The sequence below is a fragment of the Pristiophorus japonicus genome, chromosome 12 (genome assembly GCF_044704955.1).
Source record: "Pristiophorus japonicus isolate sPriJap1 chromosome 12, sPriJap1.hap1, whole genome shotgun sequence".
Classification (NCBI taxonomy): Eukaryota; Metazoa; Chordata; class Chondrichthyes; family Pristiophoridae; genus Pristiophorus; species Pristiophorus japonicus.
Genome location: NC_091988.1, coordinates 89248508 through 89268285, shown reverse-complemented (window position 1 = coordinate 89268285; position 19778 = coordinate 89248508). Strand labels below are relative to the sequence as shown.

Here is a 19778-nt window from a genome sequence, read left to right as displayed (position 1 = left end):
AGTATTGGGGGTAATGTATTGACGTGGATAGAGAACTGGTTGGCAGATTGGAAGCCAAGAGTAGGAATAAACGGGTCCTTTTCAGAATGGCAGGCAGTGACGAGTTGGGTACCGCAAGGTTTAGTTTTGGGACCCCAGCTATTTACAATATACATTAATGATTTAGACGAAGGAATTGAATGTAATATCTCCAAGTTTGCAGATGACACTAAGCTGGGTGGCAGTGTGAGCTGTGAGGAGGATGCTAAGAGGCTGCAGGGTGACTTGGACAGATTAGGTGAGTGGGCAAATGCATGGCAGATGCAGTATAATGTGGATAAATGTGAGGTTATCCACTTTGGTGGCAAAAACAGGAAGGCAGAATGTTATCTAAATGGTGACAGATTCGGAAAAGAGGAGGTGCAATGAGACCGGGGTGTCATGGTATATCAGTCATTGACCATTTGCACACCATGGCCCCTGCACCCTCACCACACTCTCCCTGCTACACAATCTCTAGGGACAGACAAAAAAAAAAGTAAAACTACCTTTAGGATGATTTAGGAAAAATTCTTGGAAATTTCTCTCCAAATTCTAAGGGTGACTAAACAAGTTCCAAGTGATCATGGGAGATTGGGTGATATCCTCCTCTACCCATCTACCTTTTATATGTAGTTACAGCAGCTGCGCTCAGTAACTTAACCCAGACCCCTTTTAAATGCTTGCAGAAAATCCACAGTAATTGCACGAACTGGAAACTTGTTCCACAGATTGACGCTTGTTTGTGGAAATAAATATCTCCTGATATCTAACCTAGTTCTATGCTTACATAGCTTATGTTCATGTCTCCTGATCCTCTCTAACCTAACTAACTCAAAGAGCCTATCCACGTGGACCAAGTCCAATCCTTTCATTATTTTACAGCCCTCAATCAAATCTCCTCAAAGTCCGTGCTTTTCTGGAGTTTAAAAGCCACAACTCCCTCAGCCGGTCATGGTGACTCAGGGCCTTTAAAGTGAGTATCAAGCTATTGTCTATCTTCTGAACTTTTTCCCGCACCTCGATCATCCATGTAAACGGGCCAATAATGGTCACAGTATTTTAAATGAGGCCTAACCAAGTCCTCACAGAAAGGCAGTGTAGTAATTTTTGTATTTAATCATCCTGGCAATACATCCAGTTGCAGGGCTATGGGAAAAGAGCAGGAGAGTGGGACGCATTGGACTGCTCTTTTAAAGCTCTGGCACAGTTACAATGGGCCGAACGGCCTCCGTCTGTGCAGTAAGATTCTATGATATGCAGACTATCGAGCTACAATGTCAAGATGCTTTGGAAACAGTTGAAGTCTGCTAGTTGTAGAGTATCTTCTAATGTACACTGAGTTTTGGACTTCTAGTCTACCATCAGACTTCCAGATAATGCCTTCAAAGTTCCTTTATATCTAGTAGATCCATCCAACTTGTTGCACCCACAAACCTTATGCAGTTTTCCATATAGCGGCGGCTTCTTGTGAGGGACAGGCCGCTCCTACGAGTATCAAGAAGATCTGCATGGAGGTTTTAACAAAGCAGCACAGGACTTCAAAAATGCTTCAGCATTGACATCTAGGGGGACAATTTACCTGAAGAGAATTGTACATATTTCCCCTGAAGTCCTGGCAGGGTTCCATTTGAAATTCCTTTTGGGACTCCTGCACTTCTGACTTCATATAGAATTTCATCGAATCTGCAGCGCAGCCAGTTGGCAAACTGGTCTATGCCCGTGTTTATGCTCCACACCAGCCTCTTCCTACTACTCTTCTAACCCCATCAGCATAACCTTCTATTCCTTTCTCCCTCATGTGTTTGCCTAGCTTCCCCTTAACTGCATCTATGCTATTCGTGAGAACTACTTGTGGTAGCTTGTTCCACAATCTAACCATTCTGTGGAACATAGGGGACCGAACTAAATTGTAATCTTTAGGGCTTAAAGAATCAGTACTGCAATTGATTCTTAGCTCCTCTACTATTACACAAACATTTCCTTCTCCCCAGTATGTCTACTTGCAGGAAGCTATATCCATTGGCCAGGCAATCAAGGGTGCACATTGCTGTTCTCATTTGGGTGCACTCCAGGTAATATTTCTCTCAAAATGTAAGACCTATTTCCACAGACAAGCGCATATACTTCCTTTGCAAAGCAATAGAACCTGGTGCACAAATTAATCTGGGACAGCTGGCCACAGGGTAAGCCATGCTGAATTGATGAGATGCACAGTGGAAATTGCATGGGTTACCATTATATGCTCTGTCTCTCTGATTGAAGGGCTAGTGGCACTGTCAGATGATCTATCTTGGGCTACAACAATGAATCCAATTTATTGAGAAATACAATTAAACAGAGGAAAGAGCAAGCACAACAATTTCACGAGATTACAGGACTTTACGTACTCACTGTCCTTCCTTGAAAACCATTCCAAAGCATTAGTAATTCTTGTATCTCGGATGCATAGTTATAGGCAAAAGCTTTGTGTGATACTGAGCTCCCATGAAATCCTCCATTAACCGCGACTCGTCTCGTGATGGAACAAGATCGGAACTAGGAGCATTTATTTCCTCGTTAGTTGGGCTCTGACCATCAAGTGTCAGCACCAGCATTTAACAGCCTGCCTATAATGATTGCTACAACAGATTCACACAACCTGGTGCACCAGCTATCCCACATTATTAACTCTCTACTATTTTTAACACCTGGATGAACTTTGCATCTCTAACTCTTCTAGAGAAGTCGACCTTTGAGGTGACATTAGCTAACAAGACCGATGATGTATGTTTTCTTTGTGCACAAGACCAGCTGCTTCCAGCAACACGTAATCAAATGAAAGTGGCTACAAACTGACCAGCACCTAAAATGTAATTAAATATATATTTTTTTAAATTAGGCCTCTCGTACGTTGAAATGTTCTCAAATTTGGCAGCTTAGAAAGAGCTGTCATTTATATCACATCCCTCTCTGAAAAGTTCCCAACATGCTTTGAATGCATTGTAGTTCAGTCACTGCTATATACGCAAAAGCAGCGACCATTTTTCAGAAAGCAAGATCCCACAAGGCAATGAGATGAATGGCCAATTGATCTCTTTTTAACTGGAGTTGTTTGAGGGAAGGAATTGTGGCCAACTCTCATCTTCAACAATGCCATGCAATCTTGTGTGTCATCGTAATGCACTTTATAGAACTGTTGCCTCTGAGCCAAAGGGTTGTGGGTTTGAGCCTCACTCCAGGGCTTGAGCACCTAATCTAATCAGTGATGAAATGAGCGAGGGGTGCATTGTTGGAGGTGTCATCTTTTGGATGTAACATCAACCCAAGGCATATCTGTCTGTTCAGGTGGACGTTAAAGGTCTCCTTGAACTATTTGAAGAGCCTGGGAAGTTCTGGTTGTGTCTTGGCCATCATTCCTTCCTCAATCAATGCCACAAAATATTAACTGATCATTTACACCTCTCGCTATTTGTGGGATCTTGATGTGCACAAATTGGCGACCTGCTAACACTAGCTATATTTCAAAGTAATTCATTGTTGGTGAAGTCCTTTTATTTAAAAAAAAATCCTGAGGACTTGGTGAGATGATATACAAATGCAAGTTCTTTAATATCCATCTGAAGAGACAGCCTCATTCGAAGGAAGGAAAAGCCAACTATGCAGCACTCCCCCAGTACTGCACTGAAGTGTTAGCCTGGAGTTAGGCTTCGACCGACTACTGACCCACAAGTGAAAGTGCGACCAGTTGAGCTAAGTAGACACATTTATTGGATCTTTTAGAAATGTATGACTGCACTAACCCTAAAAAGATTCAGGATGCTTTCATTCCTATAATTGAGTGTAGTGTATCCAGCAAATATGTTAAGAATCCCACATGTCAAAGATCTTCCATCACTTGGCAGGTCCTGGCTTTATAAATCCTTGATGTTCCATGAAGGGAAGAGTTAGCATTCCAAGATACTCTCTCACATGCATGTCAGCAGCTCGAGCCTTTGTTGCTGGTTGTCCATAGTGATTGTAAAGTGGCTGATATTTACATATCTGCCCTTCAGCAATTGCATCAAATGAGTTTCCCTATAAATTAACAGTTCAACACTTTCTGTTCTCGTTTTGCAAGCTAGGATTCCCAATAAACTGGGAGAAAACTCTGGAAGCAATTCAGGAGAGGACATTCATAGAAATACTATTTCTGACATCTCAAGTAAACTAAATATCCCTGCCTCAGATGCTGCATCATAAGATTATATCTGTGGTATGTGACATTTGTATTTCAGAAAATAAATATCGTCAACTTTATGAATTAAAGATCACTATCATCTTCATGGTTCTATATGCATCAACTTTTCAAACCCATTGAGTGTATTCAGTTTGCACGTGGTCACTGAAGTATTTCTCATTCCCTGAACGTAACGAGTAACCAAGGTGAGGAGCTGGTTGTCTCTGGAGCACAATTTGCGTATCACTCTGAACAGTACATCCCTTTAGAGTTGGGATGCATGTTAAGTCGGCATTGAGACCAAGTAGTGTGGTAAGAGCTGTACTGCCAGGAATACAGCATTTCTACAATATTATGCAATATTACCACACTCAATTCTGTAACCACCTCCAGCCCAACAACCCTCCAAGATTTCTGTGCTCCTCCAATTCTGGCCTCATATGCATCCCTGATTTTCATCACTGCACAGTTGGCGGTCGTGCCTTCAGCTGCGTCAGCCTTGAGCTCTGGAATTCCCTCCCTAAACTCTCCACCTCTCCACCTCTCTCCTTTTAAGGCGCCCCTTAAAACCTACCTCTTTGACCAAGCTCCTTATGTGGCTCAGTGTTAAATTTTATTTATAATGGTAACAACAGTGTTTGAAAAAGAAAGACATATATTTATTTAGTGCCTTTCACGACCTCTGGACATCCCAAAGTGATTTACAGCCAATGAAGTACTTTTTTTGAAGTTTAGTCACTGTTCTAATATAGGAAACGCAGAAGCCATTTTGTGCACGGTAAGGTCCCACAAACTGCAATGTGATAATGGCCAGATAATCTGGGGCAGTGGGGGGGGGGGCCGCGATTTGCTGATGTTGGTTGATGTATTAATATTGGCCAGGACATCAGGAAGAACTTCCCGCTCTTCTTCGAAATAATGCCATGGGGGTCTTTTTTGTCTGCCAGAAAGAGCAGACGGGGCGTCAGTTTAACATCTCAGTTTAACATCTCACCCGAAAGACTTCTTCAGCACTGCACTGGAGTGTCAGCCTAGATGTTGTGCTCAAGTTCCTGGAGTGGGACTTGAACCCACAACATTCTGACTCCAAGGCAAGAGTGCTACCACTGAGCGAAGGCTGACACCATTAGTGTTGCATCCTTGCACGTATCATTTCCAGATAAAGTGGAGCACTAAACACAGTTATGTGAGCACCAGGCTGTTTGTTTTTGCCTAATTAAACAGTCCAGAGGGAACCACTGCTTTGAATCACATTCTTTGGAACAAGCATTTTCACGCATCGAGTATGTGATGAATCTCGTACTAAATGGAACCTTCTGTTTGAAGCTGTGGGGTCATGTGCACTTAAATTTCATGCATGGGAAAACTGCCATCTCAATGACTTTAGTTTCAGCACATAGTTATTGAGTTGCAGACTCTGATTATCAGTCAACCATAACCGTGCAGTATGATCACGTTTCTCTTTTCAGCCTACATCCCCAATTTTCTTGAGAAAATTGTAACCTTGCTAGCTGTCACGATATATCATTATTCCTTCCTTTTATCTTCCATTCCCGGCAACATTGGAACTTATCCATGCTCTGGATATTAAGAGTGTGGTCTTGCAGTGTATGATAACGTAATTTTTTAAACAGCCAAGCTATATGATTTATGTGGTGCTTTATGAATTGTAGTTCAGCAGCCAAGGGAAATGTCCCTCCAGCACTGCTTTACTTTGTGGGCTTGCTTCAGAAGGCTACCCATAAAATTCTGTGGGTCTGCAACCCTTGCGCTCATTTATTAATCATTACAGTCCAGATTTAAACACAAAAGGTGACTTGCATTTTCAAAGGTCAATCCTTGACGTGGGTTTCTGGATTGACCAATATTAGCTCTCTCAAGTGAGAATCTGTGTGGCATTTGTCGTCTAATGTCGACAGAGGGCCTTCCTTGGTAGACTTTAACTATTCTATGAATAATTCTCTCCTCCACGGACTAAACAACCAGCCAAATGTAACTGCCAGTATCTGTGCGAATTTGTCCTTCACTGATTGCTAAATGCTTTCAATTTGTTCAGTTTCCCAATCTCCTTTGGTAAAAGACCTAAGGAATAAACTGCAAGGGTGGGTGATGTGTTCTGCCTCAACAGGAAGCATCCCATTAAGTATCTAATGATTTCTAAAGGGACTAGTTCCATCTGTGTTCATTGATATGTGGAGGACAGCAATATCAATAATACAGAGGCCCTTATCTAGGTAGTTGATCCATGACTGAAGTTCAGTACAAGTAATAAAACCTTGACTATTACAATTGGTGTTGGGCATTCAAAAATAACTTGCTTCCCAATAATATTGTGGCCCTATTCACAATAATATCATGGCTGTTGTCATCAGGAGTGGATTTTATGCACTGTTATATAATTTATACAATTACACTAAATGACAAGTGGATTTGGGGAGTCTAAGATTATCTAATCCAGATAATGTTCACATGCTGCTTCAGCCTCACTTGTCCTGTGACGATGTCAGCAACCTTCTACTGCCTATTGACTCACTTCAGCTCACTGGTTCCGTTTGCACATTAATAGTTAGTCGCATAACTTCAAGAAAAAGCTGAAGCACTAACTCAAGTATTTACTCTAGTCCAGACAGAAAAACAATTAGCCTTGGATCAAATTGTGGCCAGGCACTTATTGTGACCCAATATGTGAAATTGTGAGTTTTTAAAACTCATCCTCCACTTCACCCATTTTACCAATTGTTTGATTCAGACTTGAGAAAGGAAGGAAAAAACATCTCTACAAGTGAGCAGCACAAACCAAACTTGTAACCTCTCCATCAGTGTGGAGCATGTGAAACAGGAGATCTATAGCTGCTGATTACAGTCAATTGTTGTGGATAATGTTCTCCTTGGAGCACAGAAGGTTAAGGGGAGATGTATTGAGATGCTCAAAATTATAAGGGGTTTTGATAGAGTAAATAAGGACAAATTATTTCCACAGGTAGAAGGGACGGTAACCAGAGGACACAGATTGAAGATAAGTAGCAAAAGAACCAGAGGGGCGATGAGAATATATTTTTACGCAGCGAGTTATGATCTGGAATGCAGTGCCTGAAGGGGTGGTGGAAGCAGATACAATAGTAACTTTCAGAGGGGAATTGGATATACTCTGTATACTCAAACCAAAAAATTGCAGGGCTATTTGGAAAGAGCAGGGGAGTGGGACTAATTGCATAGCTCTTTCAAAGATCGGCACAGGCACGATGGGCAGATTGGCCTCTTTCTGTGCTGTATGACTCTATAATAAAGCAAGTGTATGATCAGATAGCATTGAATTCCGAAATCCATTGAAACTGAAGAAAAGCTGAGTCAAGACGTTAGTATGTACAGAAGTATGTGTTTTTTGTTCAAAATACAGCACTCCTTTATCCGTTTCAAGAATATAATGTACAAAAATCTAGCTTATATGGCATGATTTTAAAATATATGTGAACCTGAATGGAAGCCAAGCAGGTCAATGATTGGAAGAGTCCTGTGCATCCCAGAGCAGCTCGAATGATTGTGATGAGGCCGATGAGTTGGTCCTGGGAGCCACCCCAGAGCTGACAGGCCCCAGAAAAACTGAGTATAGTGCTCGGTTACAGAAAATTCAGTCAGCTCAAAGAAGAGTTGATAATGTTGTGAACATGTAAAAGTTCTCAAAGAAATGTGAATACAGCTTCTTTTTTACCCCTTCAATAACCGGCAGGCTGTTGATTTGTAAAGGGGTACTTTGATTCACGCTGATGAATTTTGGTGCTGTATTTTTGAAATGGGATGTTTGGCCTCTTCAACTATAGCACACTGCAGTTGAAGTGCATTGGATGGTATAAGTTTGTCATATTTTAGCTCAGTATTTGTTCCATTAATGCCTGATCCAGAAGGTGGAATAGTCTCTGAAAGGGCCCCGAGAAAGAGATTTTAAGCACGTCTCAGATGTAATACTTCGCAATCCTTTTTACCTGGAACCCTGTAGAGGTAATTCTGATTTTTTGCCATGAATAAAGCAGATTGTAGAGTTACTCAGTTCAGAGGGGAGGGAGCAGGGGTGACCTGACATCACTCTGCAGGCTAACTTCCTTCAAGCTAAAGCTAACACTTGCCGCAGGATTGATGCGTGGGACCTGCTGGGAGTTTGGTCCACCTCACTCGCTCTCCGGCATGAGCAATATACCCATGAGATTATATGGGTGGAGGGAGGACTGAGATCGAATGGATATGGTGGTGTGCTTTGCCAAAAACTGCATTCTGCTTGCTTGTGCTGCATGCGTTACACTTGTCCACCTCCCCCTATTTCTAAGAGAGTATCCCTTTCTTTCCTCTAAGTTTACATATGTTAAAGCGTTTGTACAAATTGTATAAACTGTCCACAGCAGTTATTAAACATTTTTGTCAAAATATGTAATTGAAACAAAAGGATGCTGCTCGACAATATGGATCCGATTATCGCAGAAGGGATACTTTTCTGAATTGCATGCAGCGTTTAGTATCTAACTCTTGCCCGGTAGTGATTTGAGGAATTAGATCTCGGGTGTTAATTAATGCAATCTTGAAAAGCAAATCTTATTTTCTGCATGTCCGTACTTCTACCAGGAGCTTGATCAAAACCTGCCACAGAAACAACTGGAGGATCAGAAACGGGTATGTAAACCTGCACACCTGGAAATCAGGGAGGGGCGCAAACCTCCACACCTGTTTTGGAAATGAACAATTACTTTTATACGCATTAAGTCAGCTTTGTTATAGATTACAGTAATGGACTGTCTGCTTTGAAAGATAATAGACATGATCTACAATAATACATGCTTAATATGATTACAATTTTTGGATGTGAAAAAACACAGTAAAGTGCCTGAAGCAGAACAAAGTCTTGTGTGTGAAACATTCAGAAAGGGAATCATATTCCCAAAATACTTATTTTCCAGACACAATTATAACAAATGACTGCAGTTAATTGGTGTCTGACACTTCAGTCCTCGAGGGCATGGCAGATGTAGTGACTCGATGCCTCTTCTCTAAAGAAGATTAGAGATTGGGTTATGTGTGAATGTGCAAATTAATGGCTTTGCGTGAACCATTGAACAAAAAATGTGACCCTTTTACTAAGTGCAATTCACTGACATAATCCTAATCCTGTGCTGTGTGTTTACAGAATGATTCAGTTTGTGCATTTCATTTGGAAAGAGAGAGAGAGAGAGCGAGCGAGCGAAGGGCTTAGATTATGGTGGGGCAGTACATCCTGTGTAGGAGGAATACAAGGATGAGTTTTTGTCTCGAACTTTCTGCAGATTGTAGACTCTTGCATGAAACAGATAATTGGCACTTTAAAAAAAAAGGATTTAGCATAATTGCAAATGTGCAGTTTACTGGAGTTGTGCAGATATCTTAAGAATACAGTAGATTGTGAATGTTGAGTCTGAGGTAGCTACATTTTGGAAAATGGTCCTTTATGATTGTTTAATATTCCCAAGATATTTTTTATGTTACACTTGCAATTTCTTTAAACAGCAGTGATCCTTAAACTGCAGAAATGAAACGGCTGAGCAGAATTCCATTGCAAATGGTCATATGTTGGCAAAATTATTTTTTTTAGCCTATGTCATGCATCATTTTACTGCTTTTTATTTCACCAACCTGTAATTTTTTTTAACGTCTCAAACACACAAGTTGAAACAACATTACTTTATTGAGCTTGGCTCTATTCTTGACTATTTTGGAGTAAAGTGGCACAAAGTCGAAGAAATGATTACAATAAATATGTCACAGCGGGACAGTTATTTAAGGGTGGAGGTTGACGTATTTCAGTGTTGTTGATTGGAAGACATGGGGGATGTTGCTCAGTGGATATGTTCAGTATGCTTCGCCCTTTGGCCATGATAATGGCAGCGAAATCCCACTGATATTGAAGAGTTTTTGGTGTGTCTAGACCTCATTATAAATAGAACTCTCACTGATTCACCTGGTACAATTAGTTATTTTGGGGTCATTATATTAGAGCATGTATGTATTAGGGTTTTTTTTTGGTTGCCTTTTTTCAAGGCAAAGTAGATTGCTAAACATGCACCATGGTTAAAATTCCACTAAACATGTGCCGTCAGGTTTATTGGACTGTAGATTTTTGAAAAGTGACACGGTTTGGCAGGAAAACAAAAATTTGCTGTTAGTGTGTTGGGATTAACAGCAGCCTAAAAGACTATTACAGCTGAGCAACGATCAACTGATTTGTAATTTACTCTTTGAGTTGAATATATGGTTCATTCTCTGGTTGGCAACCATTAACTAATGGGGTTCCACAGGCATCAGTGCTGGGACCCCAACTATTTACAATCTATATTAACGATTTAGACGAAGGGACTGAGTGTAAAGTAGCCAAGTTTGCTGACGATACAAAGATGGGAGGAAAAACATGTGAGGAGGACACAAAAAATCAGCAAAAGGACATCGACAGGCGAAGTGAGTGGGCAAAAATTTGGCAGATGGAGTATAATGTTGGAAAGTGCAAGGTCATGCACTTTATCAGAAAAAATCAAAGAGCAAGTTGTTATTTAAATGGAGAAAGATTGCAAAGTGCCGCAGTACTGCGGGATCTGGGGGTACTTGTGCATGAAACATAAAAGGATAGTATGCAGGTGCAGCAGGTGATAAGGAAGGCCAATGATATCTTGGCCTTTATTGCAAAGGGGATGGAGTATAAAAGCAGGGAAGTCTTGCTACAGCTATATAAGGTATTGGTGAGACCACACCTGGAATATTGTGTGCAGTTTTGGTTTCCATATTTATGAAAGGATATGCTTGCTTTGGAGGCAGTTCAGAAAAGGTTCACTAGGTTGATTCTGGGGATGAGGGGGTTGACTTGTGAGGAAAGGTTGAGTAGGTTGGGCTTTACTCATTGGAATTCAAAAGAATGAGAGGTGATCTTATCGAAACGTATAAGATTATGAGGGGACTTGACAAGGTGGATGCAGAGAGGATGTTCACTGATGGGGGAGACTAGAACTAGAGGGCATGATCTTAGAATAAGGGGTCGCCCATTTAAAACAGATGAGGAGGAATTTCTTCTCAGGATTGTAGATCTGTGGAATTCGCTGCCTCAGAGAGCTGTGGAAGCTGGGACATTGAATAAATTTAAGACAGAAATAGACAGTTTCTTAAACGATAAGGGATTATGGGGAGCGGGCGGGCAAGTGTAGCTGAGTCCATGATCAGATCAGTCATGATCTTATTGAATGGCGGTGCAAGCTCAAGGGGCCGTATGGCCTACTCCTGTTCCTATTTCTTATGTTCTTGTATTGGGGACTTAGCAACATTTGCAATGCTGACTCTCTGATCTCCCCACATCTAAATTTTTTTTTAACATGCTTGGAAGACCATGGTAAGTATTTGAAATGGAATTCAGATTAGAATTTGTTCTTCTAGGTTCTGTAATTAAACATTTATCCTTCTGTCCCTTTTTCTAGGTGTGTTTTCTAATTTGCACAGCAGGATCACAAAGTTACAGCCACTTATGTTGCAGACTATAGAAAACCTGATTAGGACCTATTTATAATCGGAAAGTGTTAATAACCATCTAGCCAGCAGCTAAAAAGCTTGCCCTAAATTTATACCATTTGAGAGAATTGGTATTTTTTTTAAAGAGCGTGGAAATGATGGTCAACTTTTAGCTTTGCCAGGAGCCCAAAACTGGCAGTATTTGATTGGGCGCTTGTTATACACCACGTCTGATCTTCCCTTCCATTGAGGATAAATTTTATACCGTATCAACATACACCATGTTACCAATCCCAATTCATTTAACAACGTGTGTATTGAAAACATTGCATGCCCAGTTTCTACATATATATAATAAACAGCACCACAAGAGCAGTGGGAATCAGTGAAAATCCACAGAGTTAGTGTAAAGGTTCAAAACTAGAATTTTGCATTCGTCACATTGAACAATTAAACTATTGACTTTATTGTTAGATGTGTCTAATGGAAAACAATTAGGTTAAAAATTCTCAAACGAAAATATTGCAAGAACTCTTCAAATTACAATGACCTGTTATAGATCCAGCAACACACTGATTTGTACGCCACTGGGTTGAGAACTGCAATTCTTGCTCATTTATTGTTCCTTCCCCTGCAAGTCAGTGGGCCGCAGCTCAAAGTGGCAAGCCACAGTTTTTCAGCATCACTATAGCCTTCAAAGAATGTTATCTTCCCTGCCGTGCTATGTACTTCCTTGTTCTGTTTTCCTTTTCACTCCTATTGTGGTCCACTGTTTGACCCCAGCAAAGATTTTTCCAACTTGCTGCTTAGCCACTGCTTGTTAGATCTTCGCATCATTTTGTAATTTCTCTCGTCACGTCTCCGACCGTTTGCCTAGATATTCATGGCACGGCTCGTGGGAGTGTTTCCAGTGAGTAAGTCGAGACTAATTCCAGGCATCCAATTGGAGATTCCTCGCAGGCATCTTGCTTTATCCTGGAGTTCGTGAGAGTCAGATCTGACTCTGTTCCTTTGCTTGCTAGTTTTGCTGGAGAGGGGAGCAACATGACTGTGCAGGGATTTTGCCTATTCAGTTATGGACACCTTGTTAGGATTACAGAACGTGTTCCTTTTCTCTACTGACAAAAATGTAAATACAAATTAATTGTCAGCATAATGTTAGGTTTGCCAGGTTAGGATACAACATTCCAAATATCTGCATTTAATACAGCCTGTAGTCTCTCTTCAGTGAATTTCCTGGAAAGTAAAGCCATTTTGTGAGCCTTGGGATTTCACCTCTGTATTTCCAATTCTTAGTTGAGACGATCGTGCTACATTCGTTTGGTTCTACCTGTAGAGTTCATGAACTTCAAATTCTGGTAGACCTACTTTTATTAAACATTCAGATAAGGCTGCCTTAACAGCACGAATTAACTTGTCTGTTATTTATCTCCATAAACTGCAGTAATCAGATGTCACCAGCCAACTGCATACTTGCTCTTCAGATAAAGGTGGACGTTTCTGTTGTTTGGAATAACTTGGTGCTCTATTTAGATAGAAGCAAGAATGTCGGCTGATTTAGGCTGTTCTATATTTCCCCAACCCTCATTTTAGCTTATCTATTCTTGAGATGTGGACGTGGCTGGCAAGACCAGCACTTCTTGCTCATCCCTACTTGCCCTGAGAAGGTGGAGGACCTTCTTGAACCCATGCTGTTTGCATTTGTAGCGGTTTGGATATAACTGAGTGGCTTGCTAGGCCACTTCAGAGGGCAGCTAAGAGTCAACGTTGGCATGGGACTGGTGTCACACATAGGCCAGACTAGGTAAGGATAGCAGGTAGCATTAGTGAACCGGTTGAGTGTTTACGACAATCCAACTCATGGTTATTTTTACTGAAAACAGCATATTATTACCCGATTTTAAAAAAAAAACTGAATTCACACTGCCATGGTGGGATCTGAACTCGCATTTTCTGGATTGTTAGTCCATTAACATAATCACCATGCAACCGTCCCAGTAATTTTCTTCCCTGAAGGTAGTGTCATGTGCTTGGGATATCCTTTTACAGCTGTTGCCAACCCTCCGAAACCATTTCCTTCGAGGTGAGTCGGTGAGCCTGGGCAGCTAGTGCCATCAAGGCATGTGACATTGGGAGTGATCCTATTCTGAGCTAAGGTTTGCACATGAGCACTTTCTAGCAAGGGTCACTTGATAATCATAGGAAGTTGGATCGCTGATTTTTACATTTTTGCTGCCACTGCTCCCTTCCCTGTCCTCGAGCTCAGGCTCACTGAAATAAGCCTCAGCATCTCTGGCTGAGATCAGCTAACTCAGCACAGACTAGTAATTGAGCCTGGAAACTTCCTGGTTGATGCTGCTCAGCATCAAATCCCATGGTGCATTTACTCACTGGGCTGTCAAGGGAGAGCCAATTGATGTTCATTCGGTACAGGAACCAATTACTAAAGCATCTTTGGTTCAGTGAGTAGTCGAATGAAGCTTGACGTGTTTGTTTTTTTTATTAAACTTCTGATGATGCTGAGCCACCAGGAAAGGCCGAAGCTCATTCATGCTGTGACCACTTTAGTAACAACTATGCAACGGAATTCTCTTGATACCATGTGCAAGTAATTGATATGGTTCTACGAAGCAGTACTGTCTTGGTTTGACAACTCAACGTTGCAGCAAGATAGGATGTCTTTTTTTTCTATGATGGAATTCATATATAGAGGAAAATAAATGAATAAGCATTATAATTATTTACCAATGGGTACAGTCTTTCTCATTCTCACGAATGGATTTCTTCCACTTTCAAAGTTCTTTTGGTATTCTCTCAGGAGCTGTAAATGGAGCTGTTTGGCTCACTGTTGTGCTTTGTGCTTCAATGTTCTCTTGAGCCACCTCTTCATATTTGGCTCATTTCAGCAAGCGCTCTTCTGTTACTGTTTCAATCCAAGGAGCTCGGGATGAGCAAACCCATTGTGAGCCTTTGTTCCCAACATACACTTGGAGCACATCCAATGGTTTGCATGACCACAGCAAGACTGATTGCCATCTCCCATTAAGATTTCTACGTGGAGAGTCAAATGTGGGCAAAGAATGAGCATAGCTACCCCAACCCCCTGAACAACTCGTCTTTAACGTAATAACACATCCTAAGTCGCTTCACTGGAGCATTATCGGACAAAATTTGACACCAAGCCACAAAAGGATAATTATAGCAGGTGACCAAAAGCTAGGTTTTAAGGAGGAGCGAGGAGGAGAGGTTTAGGGAGGCAATTCAAGAGCTTAGGGCCTAGGCAGCTGAAGGCTCGGCCACCAACGGTGAAGTGAAGGAAATCGGGTGGGGGAATACATAAGAGGCCAGAATTGGAGGAATGCAGAGTGCACGGAGGGCTGTTGGGCTGGAAGAGGTTACAGAGACTTGGTGCGGCAAGGCAATGGAAGGATTTGAACACCAGGATGACGAGTTTAAAATCGAGGGTTGCTGAGGGCAATGTGGTTGATGTGGTGCACTTGTATTTCTAAAAGGCATTTGACAAAGTGCTACATAATAAGTTTGCCAGCAAAGTTGATGCCCATGGAATAAAAGAGACAGTAGCAGTATGGATAAGAAATGAGCTAAATGACAAAAACAGAGAGTAGTGGTGAACGGTTGATTTTCGGACTGGAGGAAGGTATACAGACCCAGGGGTCAGTTCTAGGACCACTGCTTTTCTTGATGTATATTAATGACTTGCATGTGGGTGCACAATTTCACAATTTTCAGATAAAACAAAACTTGGCAAGTGTAGTGAACAGTGAGGACGATAGTGATAGACTTCAAGAGGACAGAGACAGGCTGGTAGAATGGGCGGACATGTGGCAGATTAAATTTAATGCAGAAAAGTGTGAAGTGTTACATTTTGGTAGAATGAGGAGAGGAAATATAAACTGAAAAGTACAATCCTAAAGGGGGTGCATGTATAGAGAGACTAAGGAGTATATGAGCACAAATCGTTGAAGGTGGCAGGAGGTTGAGAAAGCGGTTAAAAAAGCTTACGGGATCCTGGGCTTCATGAAGAGATCACGTAGAAATTATGATGAACCTGTATAAAACACTGGTTTGACCGCAACTGGAGTAGTGTGTCCAATTCCAGGCTTTAGGAAGGATGTGAAAGCCTTCGAGAGGGTGCAGAAAAGATTTATGAGAATGATTCCAGGGATGAGGGACTTCAGTTACATAGAATTGAGAAGCTGGGGTTGTTCTCCCTCGAGCAAAGAAGATTGAGAGGAGATTTGATAGAGGTGTTCAAAATCATGGGTCAGGACAGAGTAGATAGAGAGAAACTGTTCCCATTGGCAAAAGGGTCGAGAACCAGAGGACACAGATTTAAGGTGATTGGCAAAAGAACCGAAGGCAACACAAGAAAAACGTTTTTACGCAGCGAGTGGTTGGGATCTGGAATGCACGGCCTGAAAGGGTGGTGGAGGCAGACTCGATCACTGCTTTCAAAAGGGAGTTGGATAAGTACCTGAAAGAAAACATTTGCAGGGTCGGGATTGGGGGGAGGAGGGTGGGGGGTTCACAAGTTGAGGTGCTCTTGCAGAGAACCAGCACGGGCTCGACGGGCCGAATGGTCGCCGTCCGTGGTGTAACCATTCTGTGATCCTACGAGAGTTGCTGGACCAGGAACTAGTGTAGGCCAGTGAGCACAGGGATCATGGGTAAACAGGACTTAGTACAAGTTAGGATAAAGGTTGCAGAGTTCTGGATGAGCTTAAGTTTACGGAGTGTGCAAGGCAGGAGGCCGGCCAGGAGACCATTGGAATAGTCGGGTCGAGAGGCACCAAAGGCATGGACAAAGGAGTTCAAAAGCAGATGGACTGAGACAGGGGCAGACGTTACAGAGGTGGAAGTAGGTAGTTTTGATGATGGAGAGGATATGGGGTCAGAAAACAAACATGTCACTTAACAACTCCTGCCGTGAAGCAAGCTGTTTGGTGAAGGATGTCTTCAGAAACATTTTGATGGATAAACTTGGTGGAAAACTCAATGATTTTTTTTTTCTTTTTGTCACTCATCAACCTTTTTGCAAAATACGAGAATAGAAACATATCTCCCAAAGCCCAATGCTTCATCTTTCAGCCGACGACCCGGCAAAAGTTTGCGTGCAACAATGAGAGGGCAACTTGAATAGCCTTGAATCACAGCCCTGTATTCAGCAACCCTACATCTGCTCGTGGTCCAGGCCACCTGTCTTCTTTGTCCCTTAACCCCCCACAATATTGTGTTTTAATTTGGTTCATGCTGACCAGGAAAAGGAGCTTCCCATTGGTAGAAGTTTAGATTTCGAGGAGATGTACTTGGACTTTGTTTTCGTCAAGAGTCCTAAATGCTTCAGCGTGTTGCGGAATCATTCTAAGCAATAAAGCTACCTCTCGTTAACGTTGGCTATTTTTGTTTGAAATGTTTTACACTTAATGGCTGTTCACTTTTACATCCCTGCTTGTCTAACAAATTTGTTTTGCCTTACCAAGGGTGAAGCTCTAAGGCAGATCTTGGTCAATCGTTACCATGGCAACGTCAGGTCAGTAGGTAGAAGAGACAGCCTGACAAATTTTCACAATGGTCCACTGTTAACAGGAGGGATCAACAAATCTCTTGAACGAGGTAAGATATTTCTTTTTGCCACAGTCCAGCTTACCACATGATACAAGTCTTTGAGATTAGTTGCAGCCCACTGTATTAGATTAACACTGCCGATTTTGAAACATTCAACGGGTCAGGCAGCATCTGTGGAGAAAGAAACAGAGCTAATGTTTCAGGTCGATGACCCTTCGTCAGAACTGGAGGATGTTGGAGATGAACAGCTTTTAAGCAAGTACAGAGCCAGGGAAAAGAACAAAATGGAGAGATCTGCATTACGGTGGAGAGCAGGAGTGATTAAATTATAAAAGTGATGATTGGTGCTTCCAATGTTGTCACATTATAAATGAACCATACCTGTTTTGCAAAATCTGTACTGGATTATATTTGGCAGCCAGCCTGTACAGTTAGATGCCTGAATGCTTATGTGGCAGCCCAGGTATAATCGGAATGTATTTAGTGGCTACCTTAGTCCTGCCTGTGAGACGACCATGAAACCTCAGTGAATTCGGCTCTGGTTGTTTTCAAACACTGAACTTGCTTAAGCTAGCTACCTGATTTGGTCTAGCTTGGATTATTTTAGTGCAATTTGTCTGCACTGATATTGCAGCACATTTTCTGCCCCTGGCTATTCTTTAATTTACTAATTTAATACTAATGTGTGGAATTCCAGGAACAAGCAAAGTGCCTTCCGGCAGTGAAAGGAAACTGAGCAAACTTTCTTTTAATTGTTGTGAGGTTGAGATTTCCATCAATGCTGAATAGCGAAGACCTCCCCTCTAAGCCTTGCATGTTCTGTTCTTTTTAATACTGCTCCTGTGAGTTGGAGCTAGCCTCAAAGACGAGAGGTTAATGACGAATATCGCATCCTCTTTATTGTTTTGTTTCGATAGCCTCTGCTGAAGTTTGGGCGTAGTTGACTAACGCCCTGATATGGTTTGGCATCAACACCACAAGAAAAAGTTGGAATCCCCCAGCTCAAGCTTCTATATTATAGACACAGCAAAGGAATACCTTGCACTTATTAAACGTGGAAGATTATTAAGCCAAGTACAACGGGACATAGCAGGGATTTGAAGCCAGTCCAATAGTGAGCTGCCTCTAAAATGTGCAGATACGGCACATTTAACAGGCTTATTCCTCAGCACCAATTATTGCCAACACCCTGTCATTTAATTGAATCCAGACGGATAGCTTTATGGTAGCTGAAATAGCATCAGATGTCTTGCTGTTGGCTTTGCAAATGTACTGCGCAAAGCCAAAGCCAGTTCAGTCTCTACTCCTCGGTTTACCACAGAAAACTGTGTACACATTTTTTTAATTACCACAGGGAAAAGGTACCTCTGATTATAAATGTCACCAATCTCTATGCTTTACTGCGTCCCTGGCACGGACCTCCAAGTAATTGAGAGACCATCGATGAATTCAACAGCTTCTGTTCCACCAGTAATCAGCAGCTGCCTTAGTTCAGGTTACCAGGGGAGTTCGCGGAGTCTTACTAATGGGGTACAAAAATAACTGCAGTAATTTAATCCATACTTGCATAGAATTACATTACGTAGCATTTACAACACAGAAACAGGCTATTAGGTGCCGGCATTCATGCTCCACACAAGCCTCCTCCCACCCTACTTCACCTTACCCTATCGATACATCTTTCAGTTCCTTTCTCCCTCATGTACTTATCTAGCTTATGCATCAATGCTATTCACCTCAGCTACTCCTTGCGGTAACATTAAAATGATTCCAAAAGATGAAAAATGTCCAAATTGTGCAGTAAACAATTCAGTCTTTTGGATTTTAAGTTTTGTTGAATTCTGGTCAGTGAATAAATACATGACTTCTCGGGTCAAAAAAATTAAGTATGACCATAATCGGAAAAGCGATTTGATCGAATAATTTTGTCTAATTTAATAATTGGAAGGAACAAAGAAAATGCATTTTAAGTCATTATAAATGTTTATAATTGCCTCAAAAAATCTAACATTAAAACGGGTTGGTGCATCAGTCGTTGTTTCCTCAGCAACTCCGCCCGCCCTTCTCGACCTGATGGAATCTTGTTCTGTTTCCATGGTAAAGGAGGCATTGAGCAAGCAGCAACTGGTACACCAACTTCTCTTACTGTTCCACTTTGTGAGGCAGCTGCAAACAGTTATTGTTTACTCAAATAAACAAATACTGAAGGTGTGCTGTAACTTAGACCACCCATTTGTGTACCCCATGAGCAAGCCTTGGCAGTCTCCTCTTGTAACTTGAACTAAGACAGCTGCTGATTAAAGGCATAGCAGAAGCTATTGAATCCATCACTGCTCCCTTTTAATTGCTTGGAGGTCCTACTAGACATGCCAGGGCTTCACTGCAGCCCAGAGATTGGTGACATTTATAATCTGAGAGAAGGTGATGTGTGCGCTAGACTGAAAGGCAGAACTGCTGAACGTGTCGCACC

General features: G+C 41.7%; 1 protein-coding gene across 1 annotated transcript in view; it reads left to right on the top strand.

Moving 5' to 3' along the window:
* Positions 1 to 19778, top strand: part of itpr1b (inositol 1,4,5-trisphosphate receptor, type 1b) — a 593020-nt gene that overhangs the window by 340510 nt on the left and 232732 nt on the right. The window contains exon 38 of the mRNA XM_070894815.1: positions 17224 to 17356. Coding sequence (XP_070750916.1) covers positions 17224 to 17356 — 133 coding nt within the window. The remainder of the gene's footprint in view (positions 1 to 17223; positions 17357 to 19778) is intronic.